At 40.6% G+C, this 18,765-nt stretch overlaps 2 protein-coding genes across 3 annotated transcripts; one reads left to right on the top strand and one right to left on the bottom strand.

Annotated features, from left to right (window-relative positions):
• Positions 1 to 2,692: 2,692 nt before the first annotated feature.
• On the bottom strand, positions 2,693 to 5,062 carry iqcd (IQ motif containing D). Its single transcript, XM_063488791.1, has 4 exons — positions 4,436 to 5,062; positions 4,104 to 4,340; positions 3,936 to 4,007; positions 2,693 to 2,986 (listed from the first exon to the last, which is right to left on the bottom strand). Exons 1-4 carry the CDS (start codon positions 5,060 to 5,062, stop codon positions 2,693 to 2,695), a joined length of 1,230 nt encoding a protein of 409 aa, XP_063344861.1.
• Positions 5,063 to 5,944: 882 nt separating this feature from the next.
• tpcn1 (two pore segment channel 1) lies at positions 5,945 to 18,715 on the top strand. 2 transcript variants are annotated; one of them, XM_063489120.1, is made up of 26 exons: positions 5,945 to 6,604; positions 9,531 to 9,664; positions 10,105 to 10,281; positions 11,464 to 11,577; positions 12,227 to 12,357; positions 12,717 to 12,805; positions 12,945 to 12,979; positions 13,116 to 13,174; positions 13,369 to 13,468; positions 13,586 to 13,702; positions 13,820 to 13,944; positions 14,035 to 14,083; positions 14,181 to 14,242; positions 14,337 to 14,383; positions 14,467 to 14,523; positions 15,895 to 15,948; positions 16,089 to 16,161; positions 16,447 to 16,554; positions 16,653 to 16,814; positions 16,916 to 17,031; positions 17,172 to 17,218; positions 17,314 to 17,382; positions 17,616 to 17,712; positions 17,797 to 17,936; positions 18,022 to 18,102; positions 18,189 to 18,715. In XM_063489120.1, exons 1-26 carry the CDS (start codon positions 6,514 to 6,516, stop codon positions 18,330 to 18,332), a joined length of 2,478 nt encoding a protein of 825 aa, XP_063345190.1. In that variant the 5' UTR covers positions 5,945 to 6,513; the 3' UTR covers positions 18,333 to 18,715. The 2 variants fall into 2 exon arrangements, with proteins under 2 accessions (XP_063345190.1, XP_063345189.1); XM_063489119.1 differs by lacking the exon at positions 5,945 to 6,604 and adding an exon at positions 8,870 to 9,452.
• Positions 18,716 to 18,765: the final 50 nt, after the last annotated feature.

Here is an 18,765-nt window from a genome sequence, read left to right on the forward strand (position 1 = left end):
GAGATAAGACTACACTGGGTGCCACTCTAGTCAGTAAGAACTGGAAACAGGGGCTATAATGCACACAGTCTCACAAAAATTGGACAATATATAGAAGACTGGAAAAACACAGACTTGTCTGGTGAGACTCATCAGAATTTGGCATAAACTTGAAAAGAAAAGAGGAATCCATCTTCCTTATGTCAACAGATCAGGGTGTGTAGGTTGTGTAATGGTTTGGGGGAAAACTTTGTTCCCATTAGTAGCAGCTGACCATCTTTTTAAAGCGTTATAAGTTTAAAAAAAATCTTAAACTGGTTTCTTGGACATGAAAATGAATTTACTGTATGCAAATAGCCTCCGCAGTCATCAGATCTCAATCCAATAGAGCACCTTTGGGATGTGATACAACAGGAGATAGGCCTCATGTAATAATAATAATAATAAGAAGAAGAAGAAGAGAAGAAGAAGAAGAAGAAGAAGAAAAAGAATACATGGGATATTTTTCCAAGACACTTGGATAATTATTAGCTTAAATCATTCATTTGTTTTGACTAAGTAACTCAACTTGGTGCATAATTTAACACAAAGGTTTCTGTAAGTACCTTATATGTTCTGAATGTAACAAACTACATGTTACTATGCAACTCAATTCTAAATCTTTCACATGCTGTGACTGTGTGGAAGTCAAAGATGTTTCCTAAAAACCAAGCAAAGTGTCTGTCATAAAAATATTTTTCTAATTACTAATCTGTTGTTTTCCAAACATGCCATTTCCAAAGCTCCCAAACGTTTACACTATTAAAAAGGCTCCAAAACTCCTGAACATTGTTTGGTTGTTATGGCTGGCTGCTCTAAATCTTGACTCATCTCTCAAACATGGCCTAAACAGTAGAAACACTACTTTATATACATACTGTTGTCTAAAATAGATTATCTTACTGCTTCTTCCTATTTTCTTTTTAATCAAAAAAAGTTACAATAATCATACTAACAGGGATGGCATTTGTTTCCGATGAGTTGCCTCTGACAAAAGCAAAAAAAACCTTTTAATGTGATTTGAGCAGATGGCGACATTTGTTTTTGGGGATACACCCTAATGTGTGTTACAGTATGAAGACATGCAGATGCTCTATCAGAGAAACAACGCACAGGTGTAAGATGTTCAGAGTAAACCAAAGCTGAGTCTGGAGGACTCTAAGATCAATCAGCTGTCCTGGTTTCACAGCTGGAGAAAACTTACTCTGAACTAACCAGGTACAATCCTGGATCAAACTTTAATCAGTGACCATTGGGTACACCACATGTCTAGTCTGCTTCTTGAATCAGATCACCTGTATAATGAACAAGAAAAAGTAGAACTACATTCATCATACAGCAGAGAAAATACTTGGATTGAGACAGATCAGGATGGTGACCTTAAACGTCTGTGGAATGAGGTGTAAGATGTGAAGATACTGTGAAATGAGAGGGAGGTGTAGCTATGAATGACAGAGAAACAGGAAACTATCTTGAAAAGGATGCAGACAAAAAACATGTCACACTTGATATAAAAAGAAGAAATCCTGGACACAGCTGAATGTAAAACAAACAAACAAACAAAACCCATTTAAGTAAATTTCCTTTCTTTACCTATAAATCCACATAATTATCATTGAATAGTTCATTTAAAGTTAGTCCTGAGTTCACTGAACTTTTGAGTTAAAGGCAGTGAACTTGTATTAAGATTCTTGTGACTTATCTTACACTGTGAAACCTAAATATTGGCGAGTACTCTAATAACCTCACAGTGTACCTTAATACACTTACTGACTTCAGTGAGTAACCAATAGAACATTAACACCTTGTTCTAATGATCAGAGCTTGACTAATAATTCTGATGTGAATCTAGTGGGAAGTGTAACAGCTTTTTAGATTTTAAGCACTGTTACCTCACAGTGAGTGAAGCTGGGGCATTTCTGTGTGGAGTTTGCATGTTTTCCCCATGTTTGCGTGGGTTCTCTCATAGGTGTGAATGTGAGTGTGAATGGATGCCTATCTCTCTGTGTTAGCCCTGTGTCAGATTGGCAACCCGTCCAGCGTTTACTGAGGATAAGGATAATTAGGAAGAGAAAGGCTAGATTGATGGGTTAAACAATAAATATGCAATACCAGGGGTTCACTCCCTGCTTTCTGTTTATGACTACCAAATAACAACAATGTAATGTACATCATTCAGCACACAGGGGTCTGCACTGCCCCCCTATGGCCTTTAGATTCAACAGCAGCTCTTATACTGAGTGGATCGGTCCCCCTTTGAACTGATTTGGCTGATTTCACCTGTTTCCAGTGAAAAGTGGAGTTTACATGTGGTGGACATTTGCTGCAAAAGAACTACAGATGTGTTAACAGAAGTCAATCAAACACACCCATGCAGAGCTGAATTCACATCCAAACTGCCAAACTCTTTTTTGTTGACACTGACAAATAAAAATGCTACTCTATCTGGTGTTTTTTCAGTCTAATGACTCTAATGATGTTGACAACATCAACTCAGAATGTAAATATTAACTTTTGTTTTTAAAAGTAACACAGAGCCACAGAAACTACTCAACACACAAAACAGGAAATACTTGCTGGAAACATAAATACTTCATTTAAAAACAAAACAACATTCACACTCTACAAGAGGAGTGTGTCTTGGCAAAGAAACACTGATGCAATAAGGCATGGTTTATTTGGTCTTCTTGCCTTTGCCCTTTCCTTTGCCCCTTTTGGCCTTTTTGTTTTTGGCCTTATTCTTTAAGGCCTTGCGAACGCTGTAGCCTCTCCACCAGGCCTGGATCAAAACGGCAGCTTTGGTCTTCAACTCCAGCTCTCTGATCTCCTCCTGTCTCTTCTCTTCAGCCAGCCGCCTCCTCTCCTGGATCTGATTGTACTCCATCTCCAAGGTAGAAAAGGGTTTCTCAAACTTCTTCCGCTCATTGTCCTCCATTTCATAAGCATTTTCATTCACCTCCAGTTTGGCCTGAGAAAGGTGATGGTGGCATTGGGGGTGTGTTGTGTCAAAAGTGGAGAAGAGGGAGATGGCAGTGGATATGGTTGTGGAGAGAAGAAAAAACAGAAAAGTGGTGAAAATATAAGAAATGCTTTCACTGACACTGAGCATCCTTAATTTACTAAGGACATAAAAAGGTAACAATGACCTAAAAGAAAACCCAGGACACGCCATACACCTTTATTTCCATATGTTATACATAGATTTTAAAGCATAGAAACTTGGATGTTATTTTATATGCTGGGATAGAGCAGATCATCTGCTAATACAAGGTTGGTGCTTCAATCCCTGGCTGTTTCAGCCTGTATGCCACAGTATCCTTGGGCAAGATTATGAACCTAAATTGTTTTGAGTGCTCAAGTAGAAAAGTTCTATATAAGAACCAGCTGATTTACCAATTACAATGAGCTCATAAATATAAGTTTTATGTGTAAAATTGAAAATTAAATGTGTAAACACTTTCCCCATTTGATGCTTACTAGGGGTAACCATTGTTTTTCTTTTCTGAACTGAGTGGTTTCAGGCCTGCTTCCTGAACAAACTGACTGGGATTGTTCTCTATACAGGAACCTATTCTAATGGTCATCAAACTACATCTTTATTGATATAACCTTAGGTGTCAAAACTTGTCATCAAGTGTACAGGGCTGTCATGTGTTAATATTGAGCTGGTACTTTACTGTAAATACAGTAAATGTCACAACTTTGCATGGCAGGATTAGCCAGGATACTGTGGCATACAGTTTACCCAGTTTATTGTGAGGTGTCACATACTGTGCAACTGTGATAACCTTAACATAATATTTTAGGGACATATTCTGAATATAGTAATGAATAATAAGTTTGTAGATAGACCCCATGTTAATATTTTACAGACTATTTCTGGTACTTTGCAGTACTTTGCAGTGGAAAGTTTGTACCTGGATTTCTCCTATTTCGTTGTCAAACTTTTGGATTAAGGAGTCAATTTTCCCTTGCATCTTTTCATTTTTCTGCCAAAAAACAATAACAATGAACATGAGTTTTAATGAAAACCAAATACACTACCACAAGTAAAACATGAAACCTTATTGTTACACTAAACGTACCTCTTGGAGTAATCTCTCAGCCTGTCTGTTCTCAAGCATAACATTTTTGAGCTGAATATTCAGTTGATCAATTTCCTGCTGTAAACGGTCCTGCTTCAGCTTTGACACCTGAATGTGTGCCTGCACCTGTTTGTCTTCAAAAGGTGACATGTTATCATCTGACACATCACCTTCTTGAGGGCTGCACTCCTGCAGCAAACTTTCCAAGTGTTTGATTGTGTTCTCTTTCTGGGAAATCTGTGATATCAAAAGCAATGGATAGGAGGTGAGAAGATGGAAGAAAGGAAGATTCTGCTTCTCTAGCTGCTAATGAAAAAGCCTTGATACCTTACCTCAGCATCTACTTGCTGTATAGCTTTAGCTACTTCTTCTTCCTCCAGTGAAATATTTTTCTCCAGATCTTTTGCAGAGGATGAAAACTCTTTCTGGTTTGTGATGAGCTGTAGCTCCTCGTCCGGGCTGATCAGAAACTTTTCTACCATGTGGCTATGAAGCACCTTTAAACCTTTAATTAATTTGTACTCATTTTCCTCTATTTTTATATCTAGTTCTGCCATCAAGCCAATAATGCCATCTGAATGGGCTCGGCAATAACGGAGAATATCCCTGACAGAGTTCTTGAGATCATTCCCAAGCTGAGCTCTCTCCTTCTCTCCTCCCTTCCTGGCATCTCTTATTTGTTCTCCAACGGACTCCTGCTTGAGACTTTCTAGTTTCTCCAGTCTTTCCACTAAAATCCAATGCTTTTCAAGTGCCTTGCTCAAGTCCTTGTCAGCAATCTCAGACTTACTGTTAAGGTGGAGGAGAGCAGGCAGAGCTGCTGCAGTCTCAATTTTACTGATGCAGTTTTCAAGTATGCTTAAAATATTTTGAGCCTCACTAGAGAGGTGCTTGCTCTGTACCAAGCAACCATCTTCTGACTGGCTGTTTGGCAGCAATGACACCCAATCTGCAGACATGTCGAAACTCAGTGGCTTCGACTGGGGAAAAAATTAAAAGTCTGGTTTTGTCTACAGTGTCTTAGCTTTTGATAAAGGCAGTGTGTTCTATGAAAAAATATTTCACTTTACTCTGTATGTCACACTTACTTGTTTTAAATCATAAAACTATTTTTAATATTAGACAAAGACAACCAGAGTAAATAAAAAAATGCAATTGTTAAATGATGACTTAATTTATTAAGGGACAAAAAGTATTTAATCATGTGATAAACCACATTTTTGGAAAGCTCAGTTTAATTTCACTATTACTGTCAGACCTGCTGAATCAAGAAATCGCTTAAACAAAACCTGTCTGACAATGTATTTTACACATAAGAGAAGTTACTTTTCTATCTCAGTTTTAGTCTAAAGTCACGGGCTCTTTGTGAAGTACTGTATTGGTTTTATTTTATACCTGGTAAATTAATTTTCTTATTCGCAAGCCAGTTAAGTATCTATAGTACTGTGAGTAGTAAACGTTCTAAACATCGTAAATTTAAAAAATGAAAAGGTTGTTCTCAGTTTTTGTTTGCTTGTGGCACATAAGCAGCTTTTACTTTAGTTGTGTAATATACAAAGTTAGCTAAGCTACATACCTGTAGACGTCCCTCAGTAAGTGTATGGGTTTTATTTGTTTTCCTGTTGCTAGGATACCAAATAGCCATTTACCGCTTCAGCATTGGATCATATTACAGATTGCTTATGTTGACAAAATATACACACACATATGAATACTTTACCATATTTCAAACAAATTCATACACGTATTAGCTTTAAATTAATATACTATAATGTGTTAAAATTGCCGACTTTTACTTTGGAAATATGCATGGTAACTTACTTAGCCTGCCGTTAACTGCTGCTAGTGTCGTAAAAGTTTGTTTATCCAGTTCTGCCCATAAGTTGTAGGTATCTCTAGAGATTTTGCGGCGTCGTTCTTGTACATAATGTTGCTCTCAAAAAGATAAAGCTAGACGTCAATTAGCTGTGAGTGGTTATCCGTTCTATGTGTAATCAAATTAGTTGTGTAGCTGTGCAGAGATGGTGCTGCCGCGATGGACCCAGACGGACAGCTTGTTAGCCTGCGTGACAGCGAGCCAGTTAAATCGGAGATAGATATTTGTGACAAGGAAGACACCAAATCTGTAAGCTCCCCAACCCCATGTCTGTTTAGCATACTGTAAAAGGCGCTAGAGCCTGTTTTTGACTATTCTACTATCGATATTTGAACTTGCATTTAACACAGGATAGAAACTGTTCGGTTTGTCTGCTAATATCTAACCCTGCCGTCCGTCCTCAACAAGATGTGCAGTTCTACTGCTGTTTGCGGAGAAAACCTTACACTTATTTAGCTGTTAGGTAGCTTATATTAAGTCTGACAAAAAGGTGGAATTCAAAGCAGGTTGCAGTCTGTTTATCTGCTAGCTAGCATGGAGACTGACGACGATGTGCCTCTCATCTTAACCTGGGACGAAGCAAATAGTGGTCTGCTCAGCGAGGAGCCTGAAAGAGGAGACGAACGTAAGTCTATACAGTGATATCATCACATACCTCTGTAGTCAAGCAATGCAAACAATGTACATATACACCAAGGAAAGGAACATGATCGGGGGAAGTGGTTTGGTGTCTCTACTGTAATGCTGTCGCAGTAGACATACAAGTAATACACAGATCCCATTGAGAAAGCACACCCGGCCAAAACTAATGCACTCCTGCGTAACACCTGTGTAATAATCCCCACCTTTAAGAAGGCTGTGGTGTTGGGGGTTCATTCACCCCCAACATTTTAAATACATTATTAGGGTCAAAATTACAACAGACCCAAGTTTCTAAGATTCAAGAAGTTAAATCACTACTTCTGTACAGGTTCAGTTTGCTTCTTCTTCTTTTGGCTGCTCACTTCATAGGTCACCACAGCAGATTATCTCCCTCCATCTCACCCTATTCCTACATCCTCCTTTGTCCTGGCAACCCTCTCTTTTTGTCTACACCCTTGAATCTTCTCTGTGCTCTTCCTCCTTTTCACCTGCCTGGCAGCTCCATGTTCAGGATCCTTTGTTAAATACATCCACTATCTCTCCACTGTACCTTGCCCCTTGAAGTTTGTCTCCTAAGCCCACTGCCTGATCTGTCCCTCTGATATACTCATCTCTAATCCTGTCCATTCTGGTGACTCCTAATCAAAACTCTGCCACCTCCAGCTCTGCCTTCTGTTTTTTTGTCACAGCCACCATTTCCAAACTGTACATAGTAGCAGGTCTCACTATCATTTTGTAAACCTTCAATTTCACTCTTGCTGCTGTCCTTCTGTCACAAACCACCCCTGGCACTTGTCTCCAACCACCGCCTTGCCTGCACTCTCTTCTTCATCTCTCTTGTGCCGCTGTTTGTCGCTTTGGATGGTTGACACCAGGTATTTAAACAAAAACAGTTCAATCAATACTTTTCTAAAGGTACTCCAGATAAAGTGTCAGCTGAGTATTGAACTCTGATGGTTGTTTTTACTGTACACTACAGTATTCAGAGAGGAGCGTTTGCATAAACTGTTTATTTTATTATAGCTGTATATAGATGGAGTTAATGTTTTTTTTTAACTTACCATAATGCACTGGTGCAGTCAGAAGCAGTGTAATGTTGACAGTCAGCTGCATATATGTTGCACATCCAGGCTCTGCTGTTTGAATGGAGAAAACAGATTGTCCACCAGGCTCTGGGATCACGTGTGGGTGGAGCATGTATGAGTATCTGTGCATCTGCTTGACATAGTAATCCTGCTGCCTTTGTTTTCCTCACATATAAGCTACAAAATGACCCATCTGAAAAACTGCTGGCTCAGCTTAGAACTGTGTGCCCCTCAGCCCCTCCCCGGTGCATATGGGTAGCGTGTGTTTGTGTGTGTGTGTGCATGTGTGTGTGTGAGTATCATTTTCTCTAGCTCTGGCATGAACAGGAAGAGGAGAGGAGTGTTTTTTCTGTCATATATGGGAGTGGTGTACAAGTGGGGCAAGTCGTGCTGTTCTTGCCTGCTTGCTGCCAAAACCTTCTGGAAATAGAGGGAGTATGAACCTGGACTCCATGAAATAAAGCTGCCTCTTATCACTTGAGTGACAAATCACATGCTTGGATAGAAGTGAGGAATTTAGTTTTTATTGCCCATGTTCCAGACCCTTTATTTTTCTGGGACAAGTAGACATGACTGCTGGATCTTTTTATGTGAGCCTGACGTCACTGTGTTATTGACTGGGAGCTTCAAACGTATTATTGTTCTCAAACAAATGAGTGGTCGGAGTGGCACACAGCAGACGATGGGTGTACTTCTGTCAGAGTAACGGGTAGGCTGCCACTGGATTGGAACTTAAGCTTCTCGTTTCAGCTCAGTCTGCTGCTGTCATGGTGGATAGAAAACATCTGTGACCTGCAGCACGTTGGATTCTAAGGAGTCGTGCCCGAAGAGAAAATATGTGATGTACAGTGTGTGGGAAGAGTACCTCAACAGACTTGCGCCAGAGTAAAGTATGCAGCTGCAGAAAGCCGCATGGAGGGACAGCTTTGTTTGAGGAAGAACCTGGGACCAGGCTTGAGTTTGAATACTGACTTTGTCTGGATTTTATCTTGGTCACTTGACTTAATTTATACGATATTATGTTTATTTGTTTTAAGTCCTAACATAGGAGTTTCGTGTCTTCCGAAGTTAGTCACTCACTGTCGTCTGGTATTGCAAAATCAGTTCCTTTTGTGGTTTTTCTGTCTCGTGTCTGCATCCTGTTTGTGGTACGACAGAGGCTTAATAGCAAATGTGATGTGATTGAAAGCACACTTTATTACTGACTGGCAGCACTGGGATCAAGGTTCACATTGTGCCACAGAGTCAGGAGGAGGTAATTTTTCAGTCTGGCAAAAAAATGTAATATCTCTCTTCTGTGTGACTTTTGTTCCAAAACAAGCAACTGATTCTCAAAGAACTACAAGTGCGAAACCTCAAGAGCATCTGTGATCATTTTAAAAGGGGTCCGGTCTCCAGAGTCCTTCTGATCTCCGGGATATTTCCGGATCTGTAAGGATTTCATCCGGATCCACTTGTGACTTGGTTTCTGTTGTTTGCATCAGGTCTGCGTGGAATGTCTGGCCATCTGTATCTCCAGATGTGTATTGATGCTGGAACGAGACCAGCATACTGTGACTGTGACACACATGTGCACTTGGTCCTTGGAAGTGAGGGATGTTAATACCGTCACACAGCTGATGAATCCAGACTGACAAATGGAGAGTTCGCACACACAGGCAGCTGGTTTCCGTGAAGATCAGTCGCATATCGAGAGCCCTGTAGTGACTTCATCCTTTGCCTTACAGTTAGAACTAGAATGCATTGGTAGGCGGATACCCCTTTGTGTGACTCACATAAATAAGGGGTGTATGAGAACACTCACAATTAAGTTTTGTCTTCCAGATGGAGGAGGCAGTTATGACATAGTTAACAACGCTGTGATCTCAACGCCTGGCCCACAAAACTACAGATCCCAAAATGTGTCCTTGCGACAAAGCTGGGAGATGAACTACCAAGAGGCAGCCATCTACCTGCAGGTATTTACAACCAGAGCATTGCTGCATTTATTAGTGTATGCACTCATTCACATGATCACATTATAGTTTTATTATACCTTCTACACTGTATTACTTGTAGATGGTTAAACCTTGTCCTCTCCCTGTGAGCTATATTTACATCCTGAAAAGCTGCAGGATGTTATAAATCTATAAACATGAAAAACTGTGCAAAATAAAATACAAAGGCAGTGTTGATGTACATTAAATGAACTTTTTGCCAAAAATGGGATTTTTGTCTTGTTGCTGATACAAAAACATAACCTCATAAGGTTTTGTAACTGTATTGTAATTGAAAACTATTAAAAAAAAAAAAGAATTAAAGCTGTTTAAAAAATTAGAAACGTTCATATCCATACATACATTCATCACTTTTGCCAACTTGTATGCACAAATGTGTAACTTTTAAATTTTCTGTGTAGGAAGGAGAGAACAATGATAAGTTCTTCACTCACCCTCGAAACCCAAAGGCGCTCGCAGCGTACCTGTTTGCGCACAACCACCTGTTCTACATGATGGAGCTGCTGACAGGCCTGCTGCTGCTGATGCTCTCACTGTGCGAGGCTCCTGCTGTACCCTCACTGCGCCTGGATGTCTATGTGAGTGAATCTCTACTCGCTAACATACTAATATGAACTAAAAACACAACTTTACCTTACAGTCCCAGGCCACTTTATAATTTACATCTTGATAACACTGGGTTGGACCCCTTTTCCTCTTCAGAACTGTACTAATTCTGCAGATTCATCAAGGTGCAGGAAACATTGCTCATAGACAGGGGTGCACATAAGTGGTCCGCAGGTGCGCATTCGCTGTCAAAATAAAAGACGCGCACCAGATAAGAAGTTGCAACGTGCATTTGCGTACATATAAAAGGCACTGTTTTTGTCCGCTAGAGTGGGATTTTCACGGCATATTCTGCACCACATCTCTGTGCGTTCATCATTTGTTTGAAGCCAGCTCACCTCCTGCAACCACTTTTCCGAGAATACGCGCTTCTTTTGCGGTTCGGACTCCTTCTGACATTTCTTTGGAGGTGGAGGAACACCAAAGTAATTGCTTAAAGGAGCTTGCTTCTTCGACATCTTTAAGAGTTCTAGACAAATGTTTGTCCTCCTCCAGAAAATCTTATGTACACAAACACGTGTTGCAACTTCTTATCTGGTGCGCGTCTTTTATTTTGACAGCGAATGCGCACCTGCAGACCACTTATGTGCACCCCTGCTCATAGACATGATAGAATCACATGGTTGCTGCAGATTTGTTGGCTGCACATCCGTGATGAGAATCTCCAGTTCATCCCAAAGGGACTCTGATTGAAATCTGGTGACTATGGAGGCCATTTGAGGACAGTGAACTCTCTGTCTCAGTTTGAGATTAGTTTTGTGACATGGTGTGTTGTCCTGCTAGAAGCAGCCATCAGAAGATGGTCACACTGTGGTCATAAAGCGATCCACATGATTAGCAACACTACTCAGGTAGGCTGTGGTGTTTAAAGGATGCTCAGTTGGTACTAAGGGGCCCAAAGTGTGCCTAGAAAATATCTCTCATTACACCACTAGCATCATGAATCATAACCCCAAAACGAGGGATCCATGCTTTCATGTTGTGTACACCAGTTCTACCAGCAGGTTCCCTTGACATGCCTAAACACCATGTGATATGTCATGTGATTGGCTCATTAAAGACTTGTGTTGATGTGCAGTTTAATAGGTGTACCTAACAAAATGACTAATGAGTGGCTAGTTTCCTTTATAACTTGTGTATTTGATGTCATTCAGGTCCATGCCACGCTGGAGCTGCTGGCTTTGGTTATGGTGGCATTTGAGCTATGCATGAAACTCCGCTGGTTAGGCTTCCACACCTTCATACGGCACAAGAGGACAATGGTTAAGGTAACTGTTACATGTTAATAATTTCATAATTGCAGGACACTGTAAAAATTATTGTGTGTGTGCGTGTGTGTGTGTGTGTGTGTGGCAGTCGGGTTGCTGTCACATTGTGTGGATCTCAGTTACGGTCAGAGGTCACGTTTTCTAAAAAATCTTGTGAATTTGATAACTCAAGAAGAAAGTCAACTAGGTTTTTCAAATTCATACCATAGTTGTATCTACTAACAATCTCAGATGACTTTAAATGAGGGAATGTACAAAAAATGGGAAAACAGAGGGACAAATATGTTTGCTTCTGGGGAAAAGACACACACACACACACACAAACTGAGCACAACAAAAAGCGAGGACCCAAGAGGGAAAAACATTTGCAGCACTTAATTTTTTTCTATCAGTTACCATCACGTATAAAACATCGGGACATGACCACACGCTAATTAACATGTAACACACCACACACACACAAGCATAAATGTGAGCAATGACGTCGACCACTTACGTAGGTGATACAAAGATTCCCAGCAGACGTCTAAATTAGGGATTAGACTGAAGAAAGGCGATTAAACTTTGCTATCTGCAGATCTGATGTTATAGTTGGGGATTCAGCTTTCATTATCCTACACTGTACATGTTGTCTTCTCTCTTTGCACAGACATGTGTGTTACTGGTACAGTTTGTGGAGGCCATAGTGGTTCTGATCCGACAAACTTCTCACATGCGAGTGACCAGAGCGCTCAGACCAATATTCCTGGTGGACTGTAGATATTGTGGTGCTGTGCGCAGGTAAATAATGACCTACACACTCACACACACACACACAGATTCAGTCTGGCCCAAGTCATTGCCACAAAGTAGACATTACATTTTTGATTGAGCACAAATTTGACTTGCATAATGGAAAATACTAGCGGGAACAGAGAGACTAGTCATCCCCGCCTGGGCTCCAAGCAAAAGTCTTGTCATATGAAAGAAAACGGTGACTCAACTCTGTAGGTTTGTAAAGCCAGACAAAATTAAACAAACTCAGTGAGATTTCAGCTCCATCTATCTTGCTAACAAATGTTTCTGAGAAGTTCTTTTGTTTTCTATTGTGGCCACCCACAAGGCAGTTGTCACTGACGAGGTTTCTTTCATCCAATCAGAAACTTGCGTCAGATCTTCCAGTCTCTCCCGCCTTTTATTGACATCCTCCTGCTGCTGCTTTTCTTCATGGTTATATTTGCTATTCTTGGTAAGAGTGCATAAAGAAACACTTTGATTATTTTCTGTCCTCTATTTGTTAAACTTGTTTAATCAAGCAGAGGAAACGCCTTATGAAGAAAGCTGTTTTTGTTAATGTTTGTATTTGATTAGCTCTTTGTGTCCTCCAGGCTTCTGTCTCTTCTCCACGAACACCTCTGATCCGGTATGTTGAGTCTTCCATCTGACTTACAAGAGTTTGTTTGAGTTATGTCATTTCGGGGATTTGGGTGGTTCTTCTCTTTGTGCCAGTTTTGTGTCTGGTCATATTTCCTGTCTTGAACCCTATCCTCTCACCACAGTACTTCAACACTCTGGAGAACAGCCTTGTCAGCCTGTTTGTGCTGCTGACCACAGCAAAGTAAGCACGGCAATACACGTACTACTGCCGCTTGGTTATCTTTACACATGCGGCATGTAAGCAGTACTCACCACGTTTAGAGCTTCTCATAAATCCTTTTACCACTTTTGCTTAATCTGCTTCCACATTTTTTTAATTTTTTGCATCTTATGACTCGGTCTGCATCTGATGACATCTCTCTTTCACTTTTGTAGTTTCCCTGATGTGATGATGCCAGCATACTCCAAGAACCGCTGGTCCTGTGTTTTCTTCATTGTATACCTCTCTATCGAGCTCTACTTTATCATGAACCTGGTAGAAGAAGCTTGTTTTTTTCACAATTTCTGAGATGTCTTTGAGTCCTATTGAAAATACACATGGCTTGAAGTTTTCCCAGTTACTCATCATCGCTGTCTGTGCCCCCCTCTCCAGCTCCTGGCGGTCGTGTTTGATACATTTAATGATGTTGAGAAAATGAAGTTTAAATCTCTCTTGCTTCACAAACGCTCTGCTATCGACCACGCCTTTCAGCTGTTAGTTAGCCGTCAGGTATGCCTGTTTTTTTGGGGGGGGGGTTTTATTATTATTTGTAACATGTCTTTCCTTTTTCTTTAACAGTGTCAGGTGTTTTCTTAAGCTTTTCTTACGTTTCTCTGTGATACACAGAGACCGATGGGTGTGTCTCTGAAGCAGTTCGATGGTCTGATGCGTTTTTACAGACCACGCATGTCTGCAAGAGACCGCTTCCTCACCTACAAAGCTCTTAACACATCAGGGGCTCCCATGCTCAGGTAACTGTCTCCCTTCCACTTCTCAGAATGAAAATCCTTTTACATTGATTTGCTTTGTCACTAATTTAATGGTGGTGTGTTCTGTTGCAGCCTGCAGGACTTTTATAAGTTCTATGAGGTCACTGGCCTTAAATGGAAGGTAATTAGCCTGACATTTCTGCTGTGTAGCTGCTCTATTTTTGTGCTCCTCTGGTTGATTCAAATATACATTTACTGTCAATCTGTGTGTTGTTTAGGCACGCCGCAGTGGAGAACACTGGTTTGATGATCTTCCACACACAGCCTTCCTCATTTTCAAAGGAAAGTTCTCTTTCTCTCTTTTCTTCTGTTGTCAGGCAAAATAAGATTGGCTCTTGATCCCTTATTGTGGATACTTTCCTCTCTACTTTATTAGGTATCCATTTGCTTGTGAAGTCAAAGGCCTTTCAGTATGCTATGTGTAAGTGTAATCATTGACCTTCTCCCAGCTGCTATCAGTGATACTGATCAAAGTCTCTTATCAAAGTTTTTTTGTGACTGTAGATGTGGTGGTGGCCATCAACGGTGTTTGGATCCTTGTGGAGACGTACCAGCTGAATAGTAAGATCTTTAACCGTAATCTGCAGTACTGTGCAAAAGTCACGAACCCCTCATATCTTGATATTTTGCCTTTAAGGAGCCAGACTTTCTTGTCATTTTAAATTGGTTTTGAGCAATAGTTCTCCAGGCTTTCTGGAGGTCTTTAAAAGTTTTTCTTTCGACATTGGCTGCTTTTTTACTTAGGCCAGTCCTCATCCCTGACCGTTTTCAGTGGAATGTTTTTGTTATTTGCTAAACCGCTTAACTCTGACCTATGACTCATTCAATGATAAAAAAGGCCCCTAACTCAAGGGATGAACCAGTGTTGTGTCTACACATAAAAGACAACTAAGCAAAAAAATAATAATTATTAATATTCTATCTTTAGGCATATTATTACTAGCAACCTGATGTAGAAAGGGATAACTTGTTTCCATTTCTATAGTTGAATCTATGAAAAACAGCACAAATGAACAACATCTGAAAGTCATGTCCTTAAGAAATGGAAAGAAATTCAGCAAAGACCTGATGCAGGACCCCGAGAGATGCATCTGGCCGTTCAGTCGATCCATCTACTGTTCACTGAAGCCTCATCAGAAAAGGTCTCAGTGGAAGGGTGGCTGTCAAGAAGCCATTCTTGAGGAAGGGAAACGGGAAGAAAACGCTGAGGTTTGCCAAATTACACAAGAACTGGACTGAATCAGTGGAAAATGTGTCTGATAGATTGAAGAACACAAATTTGACATTTTTACAACAGTACAACAGTGAGTGTCTACAGCCATTTGTAAAACATGTTGGAGACTCTCTCATTGTTTGGGGCTCCATTTCAGCCAGTGGTGTTGGGGCTGTTGACAGGATTGTGAATGCAGAAAAGTACTGTCAGATTTGGATTCACCATGCAGTATATTCTGCAAAACGTCTAACTGACAACAGCTTAATTATTTAGCATGACAATGAACTCAAACACATTGGCAATGTGTTTAATCTGCCTAGGTAGATTAGCTTCCCCAGAACCTGGACCTCAACATTATTGAAGCAGTGTGGGATCATCTAGATGGAGAACAGAACTAAAAGGGAGCCAACATCCAAAGAAGAGCTTTGAATGTCCTTGAAGTAGTCTTCAGTATTCCTGAAGACCTATGCCTATGAGAGTTCAGGCTGTGCTGAAGAATAAAGGTGGTCGTACCAAATATTGAATTTCAAGCTCTTTATAATTGCACGAACTCGGTTTTTGCCTTATACACGTATGTTTGCATGTGTTCCAGTGAATAACTGCACTCAATTTCCTGGCAATATATTAAAAAATGCCCCAAGACTTTTGCACAGTACTTGCACAGTACTAAGGCATGTGTTCCAATACTCCAGGTGTTTCACCTTCCTCCCCTCTTGCAGGTGGATTTTCCTGGTCCAAATTGGTTCCCTGGAGTTACATTGTTTTTCTGACCAGTAAGTAGGCTGCATGGCACCCTCCTCACCCAAACCCTGCACCCCATATAGACAGCCCAGATAGTATTAAAATGTCAAAAGGTGTCAAGGATTGATTACAGTCGTTTACTCTAACTCTGTGTCTGTCCTCCCACTTTCAGTTTATGGTGTAGAAGTGTTATTGAAAATATCAGGTTTGGGGCCAGTTGCCTATTTCAGCTCTGGGTGGAATCTGTGAGTAACACTGATTTTATTTTTAATGAATTGAAAACACAAATCTGTGCTGCATCCAAAACCTCAGACTCAAACTGTGCACTCTGTTAAACACAAACAATGTCTAAATCAACAGACTCCATTTGAGTGTGGAAATTTTAGGAATCTTTAATAATTAAATGTGACATGTTGTTTTTCACTAGGCCTACTTCTATTTAAAAGAAAATCACAGAAATGCCTCTGAGCTGATATGAAACCCTGTTTCTCTGCTTTTGCTGGTTATCCTTACTATGCTCTTCCGTCCAGGTTTGACTTCTCTGTGACGGTGTTTGCCTTCTTGGGCCTCATCGCTCTCGCCTTCGATAAGGAGCCGTTCTACTTTATCGTAATTCTCAGACCGCTTCAGCTGCTAAGGTATGATTTTCAATCTCTTTTAACGTGACAGCATATATGCACATAATGGCAATAGTCATTTATTTTACATTCAAATTTCTGTGTGTTGCCTTTTGCAGGTTATTTAAGATAAAGCAGAGGTATCGTAATGTTTTAGACACCATGTTTGAGCTCTTCCCCAGGATGGCCAGTCTGGGGTTGACATTAATCATCTTCTACTATTCCTTTGCTATTGTGGGAATGGAGTTCTTTGCAGATGTGGTTTACCCCAACTGCTGCAAGTGAGTCGTGGTGTCATGAGACACAAATGGAAAAAGTGGGTCTCTCCATTGGCGATTCATTACTTCATTAATTTATTCTTCCTTTTTTCTCTCCCTCTCAGTACGAGCACAGTGGCCGATTCCTACAGACTGATCAACAACACACAAGGCAACAAAACAGTGCTGGAAGAGGGCTACTATTATCTCAATAACTTCAACAACATCCTCAGTAGCTTTGGTAATAATCCCTTTTTCCTTTTTGTCAAAATTCTGTATTTGTATACATACATCTGTTGTGTGTTCATGTGCTTTATTATTCTGGCTGCACCAGTTTTCTAGAATTTTAAAAACATTTACTCATTTTTTGTTTATCTCCAGTGACTCTGTTTGAACTGACCGTGGTCAACAACTGGTACATCACTATGGTGAGATTGAGTTTATCTGTGGTTCAAAATCTGTCGCCACTCGGCAGCCTGAGGACAGATCGTTGGGCGTCTGACTCCTTTTTGCTCTTTCACAGGAAGGAGTGACGTCTATGACGAGCCACTGGAGCCGTCTGTACTTCATGACTTTTTATATAGTTACAATGGTGAGTAGGAATGCGAACAGAGGAACAAAACAAAACTCAGAGGTTTTGCATATCTGAGACAAATTGAAGCCTTTTTTTCTTTTTCAATGTTTCTATCCTGTCCTGAGGAGCCTGTGTAGTCTTACTTTAATGTTGTCCTCTGCATTCGTTCTCTGCATAATCTACTGAAGAATCAGTGTGTGGGAATGTAACCATACCGCATGTATACAATGTTTTGTCTGTGCACTGTGCAGGTGGTGATGACTATCATCGTGGCGTTCATTTTAGATGCATTTGTGTTCCGCATGAACTACAGTCGCAAGAACCGGGAACCGCTAGAAAATCCAGAGGGTGGGTTTGAGTGTGTGTGAGATTGTATGCAGGTTAAGGGTTGTCATCCAGGATCTAAATTAAATGTGTTTGTACATGCTGTAGATGAGAATGGGATCGTGTTTGAAGTAGAGGTAAGTCGTGATGACGTTCTCGCCGCTCTCGAGCTGTACAAACAGATGTGCCCAGGATCGTCTTCCCTCAGCTCTCTGCAGGGAGTCTTACAGACTATGGACAAAAGTGGGGTAAGAACACACGCAAACAGTAAGAAGTCGTCTTCTTCTGCTCTTTAAGTCCCTCTAATTTTCACTCCTGATTTGTTGTGCGCAGCACTCGTCTTTAGTGTACCTAGGTCGCAGGTCTAGGACGAAGAGCGACCTCAGCATGAAAATGTACGAGGAGGAGATACAGGTAAGAAACTAAAGATGTAATCCTGAATACCATGTCAGGACTTGGACTATTATGATGTGTTGGTCTTTTCTGTGTTGTTTCTTAAGGAGTGGTATGCAGAATATTCGAGGGAAGCCCTGCCTGAACCAGACCAAAGCCTGGAGCGGGATCCAGACAGTCCCATGCCTGACTTGTCTCCCTTCCCAGAGCCTCAGCTCAACTCACAGACTGGACCTCACAGCATCAATTAATGCAAAGTTTGCTAGGGAAACATGCACATCGTCATTCCAACGTTTTCCTTTAAAGGCAAAAGCTGCAGTAATCAGGAAGCCTGGACTCCCACATTATGTGTGCATATACTGCTGTTGGCCTTTTGTGCCCTATTGTAAATCATGACGCATCTAAACCTGATGCCTTAGTTTAACGGCTCCTCTGATCAGTATTAACACACCCACTAAGTTTTCCAAAGACCAAAATATATAAACACTTAACACTCCTTTTAGCTCAACTGAACAAATTATGAAATTTTCCCTCAACTAATGTCTCAGCAGACTTAGAATATTTTACTTTTATATAACTTCTTATTCTGTAATGTATTTGAGTTTATTTGAATAAACTGTTAGAACTTGTCAAACTGTGACGTTCATTGATGTTGCTGGATTATAACACTGCTGGCTGTAAAAA

This window comes from Pelmatolapia mariae, linkage group LG12 (genome assembly GCF_036321145.2).
Source record: "Pelmatolapia mariae isolate MD_Pm_ZW linkage group LG12, Pm_UMD_F_2, whole genome shotgun sequence".
NCBI lineage: Eukaryota > Metazoa > Chordata > Actinopteri > Cichliformes > Cichlidae > Pelmatolapia > Pelmatolapia mariae.

Excerpts from the sequence above, each read along its gene's own strand:
- iqcd (XM_063488791.1), bottom strand. The coding sequence starts at position 5,062 with ATGTCTGCAGATTGGGTGTCATTGCTGCCAAACAGCCAGTCAGAAGAT. Across the intron at positions 4,341-4,435 it reads TACAGCAAGTAGATGCTGAG|ATTTCCCAGAAAGAGAACAC; the intron begins GTAAGGTATCAA and ends TTGATATCACAG. Across the intron at positions 2,987-3,935 it reads ACGAAATAGGAGAAATCCAG|GCCAAACTGGAGGTGAATGA; the intron begins GTACAAACTTTC and ends CACCTTTCTCAG.
- tpcn1 (XM_063489119.1), top strand. The coding sequence starts at position 9,344 with ATGGAGAGTTCGCACACACAGGCAGCTGGTTTCCGTGAAGATCAGTCG. Across the intron at positions 13,703-13,819 it reads AGCTGTTAGTTAGCCGTCAG|AGACCGATGGGTGTGTCTCT; the intron begins GTATGCCTGTTT and ends TGTGATACACAG. Across the intron at positions 16,555-16,652 it reads AGACCGCTTCAGCTGCTAAG|GTTATTTAAGATAAAGCAGA; the intron begins GTATGATTTTCA and ends TGCCTTTTGCAG.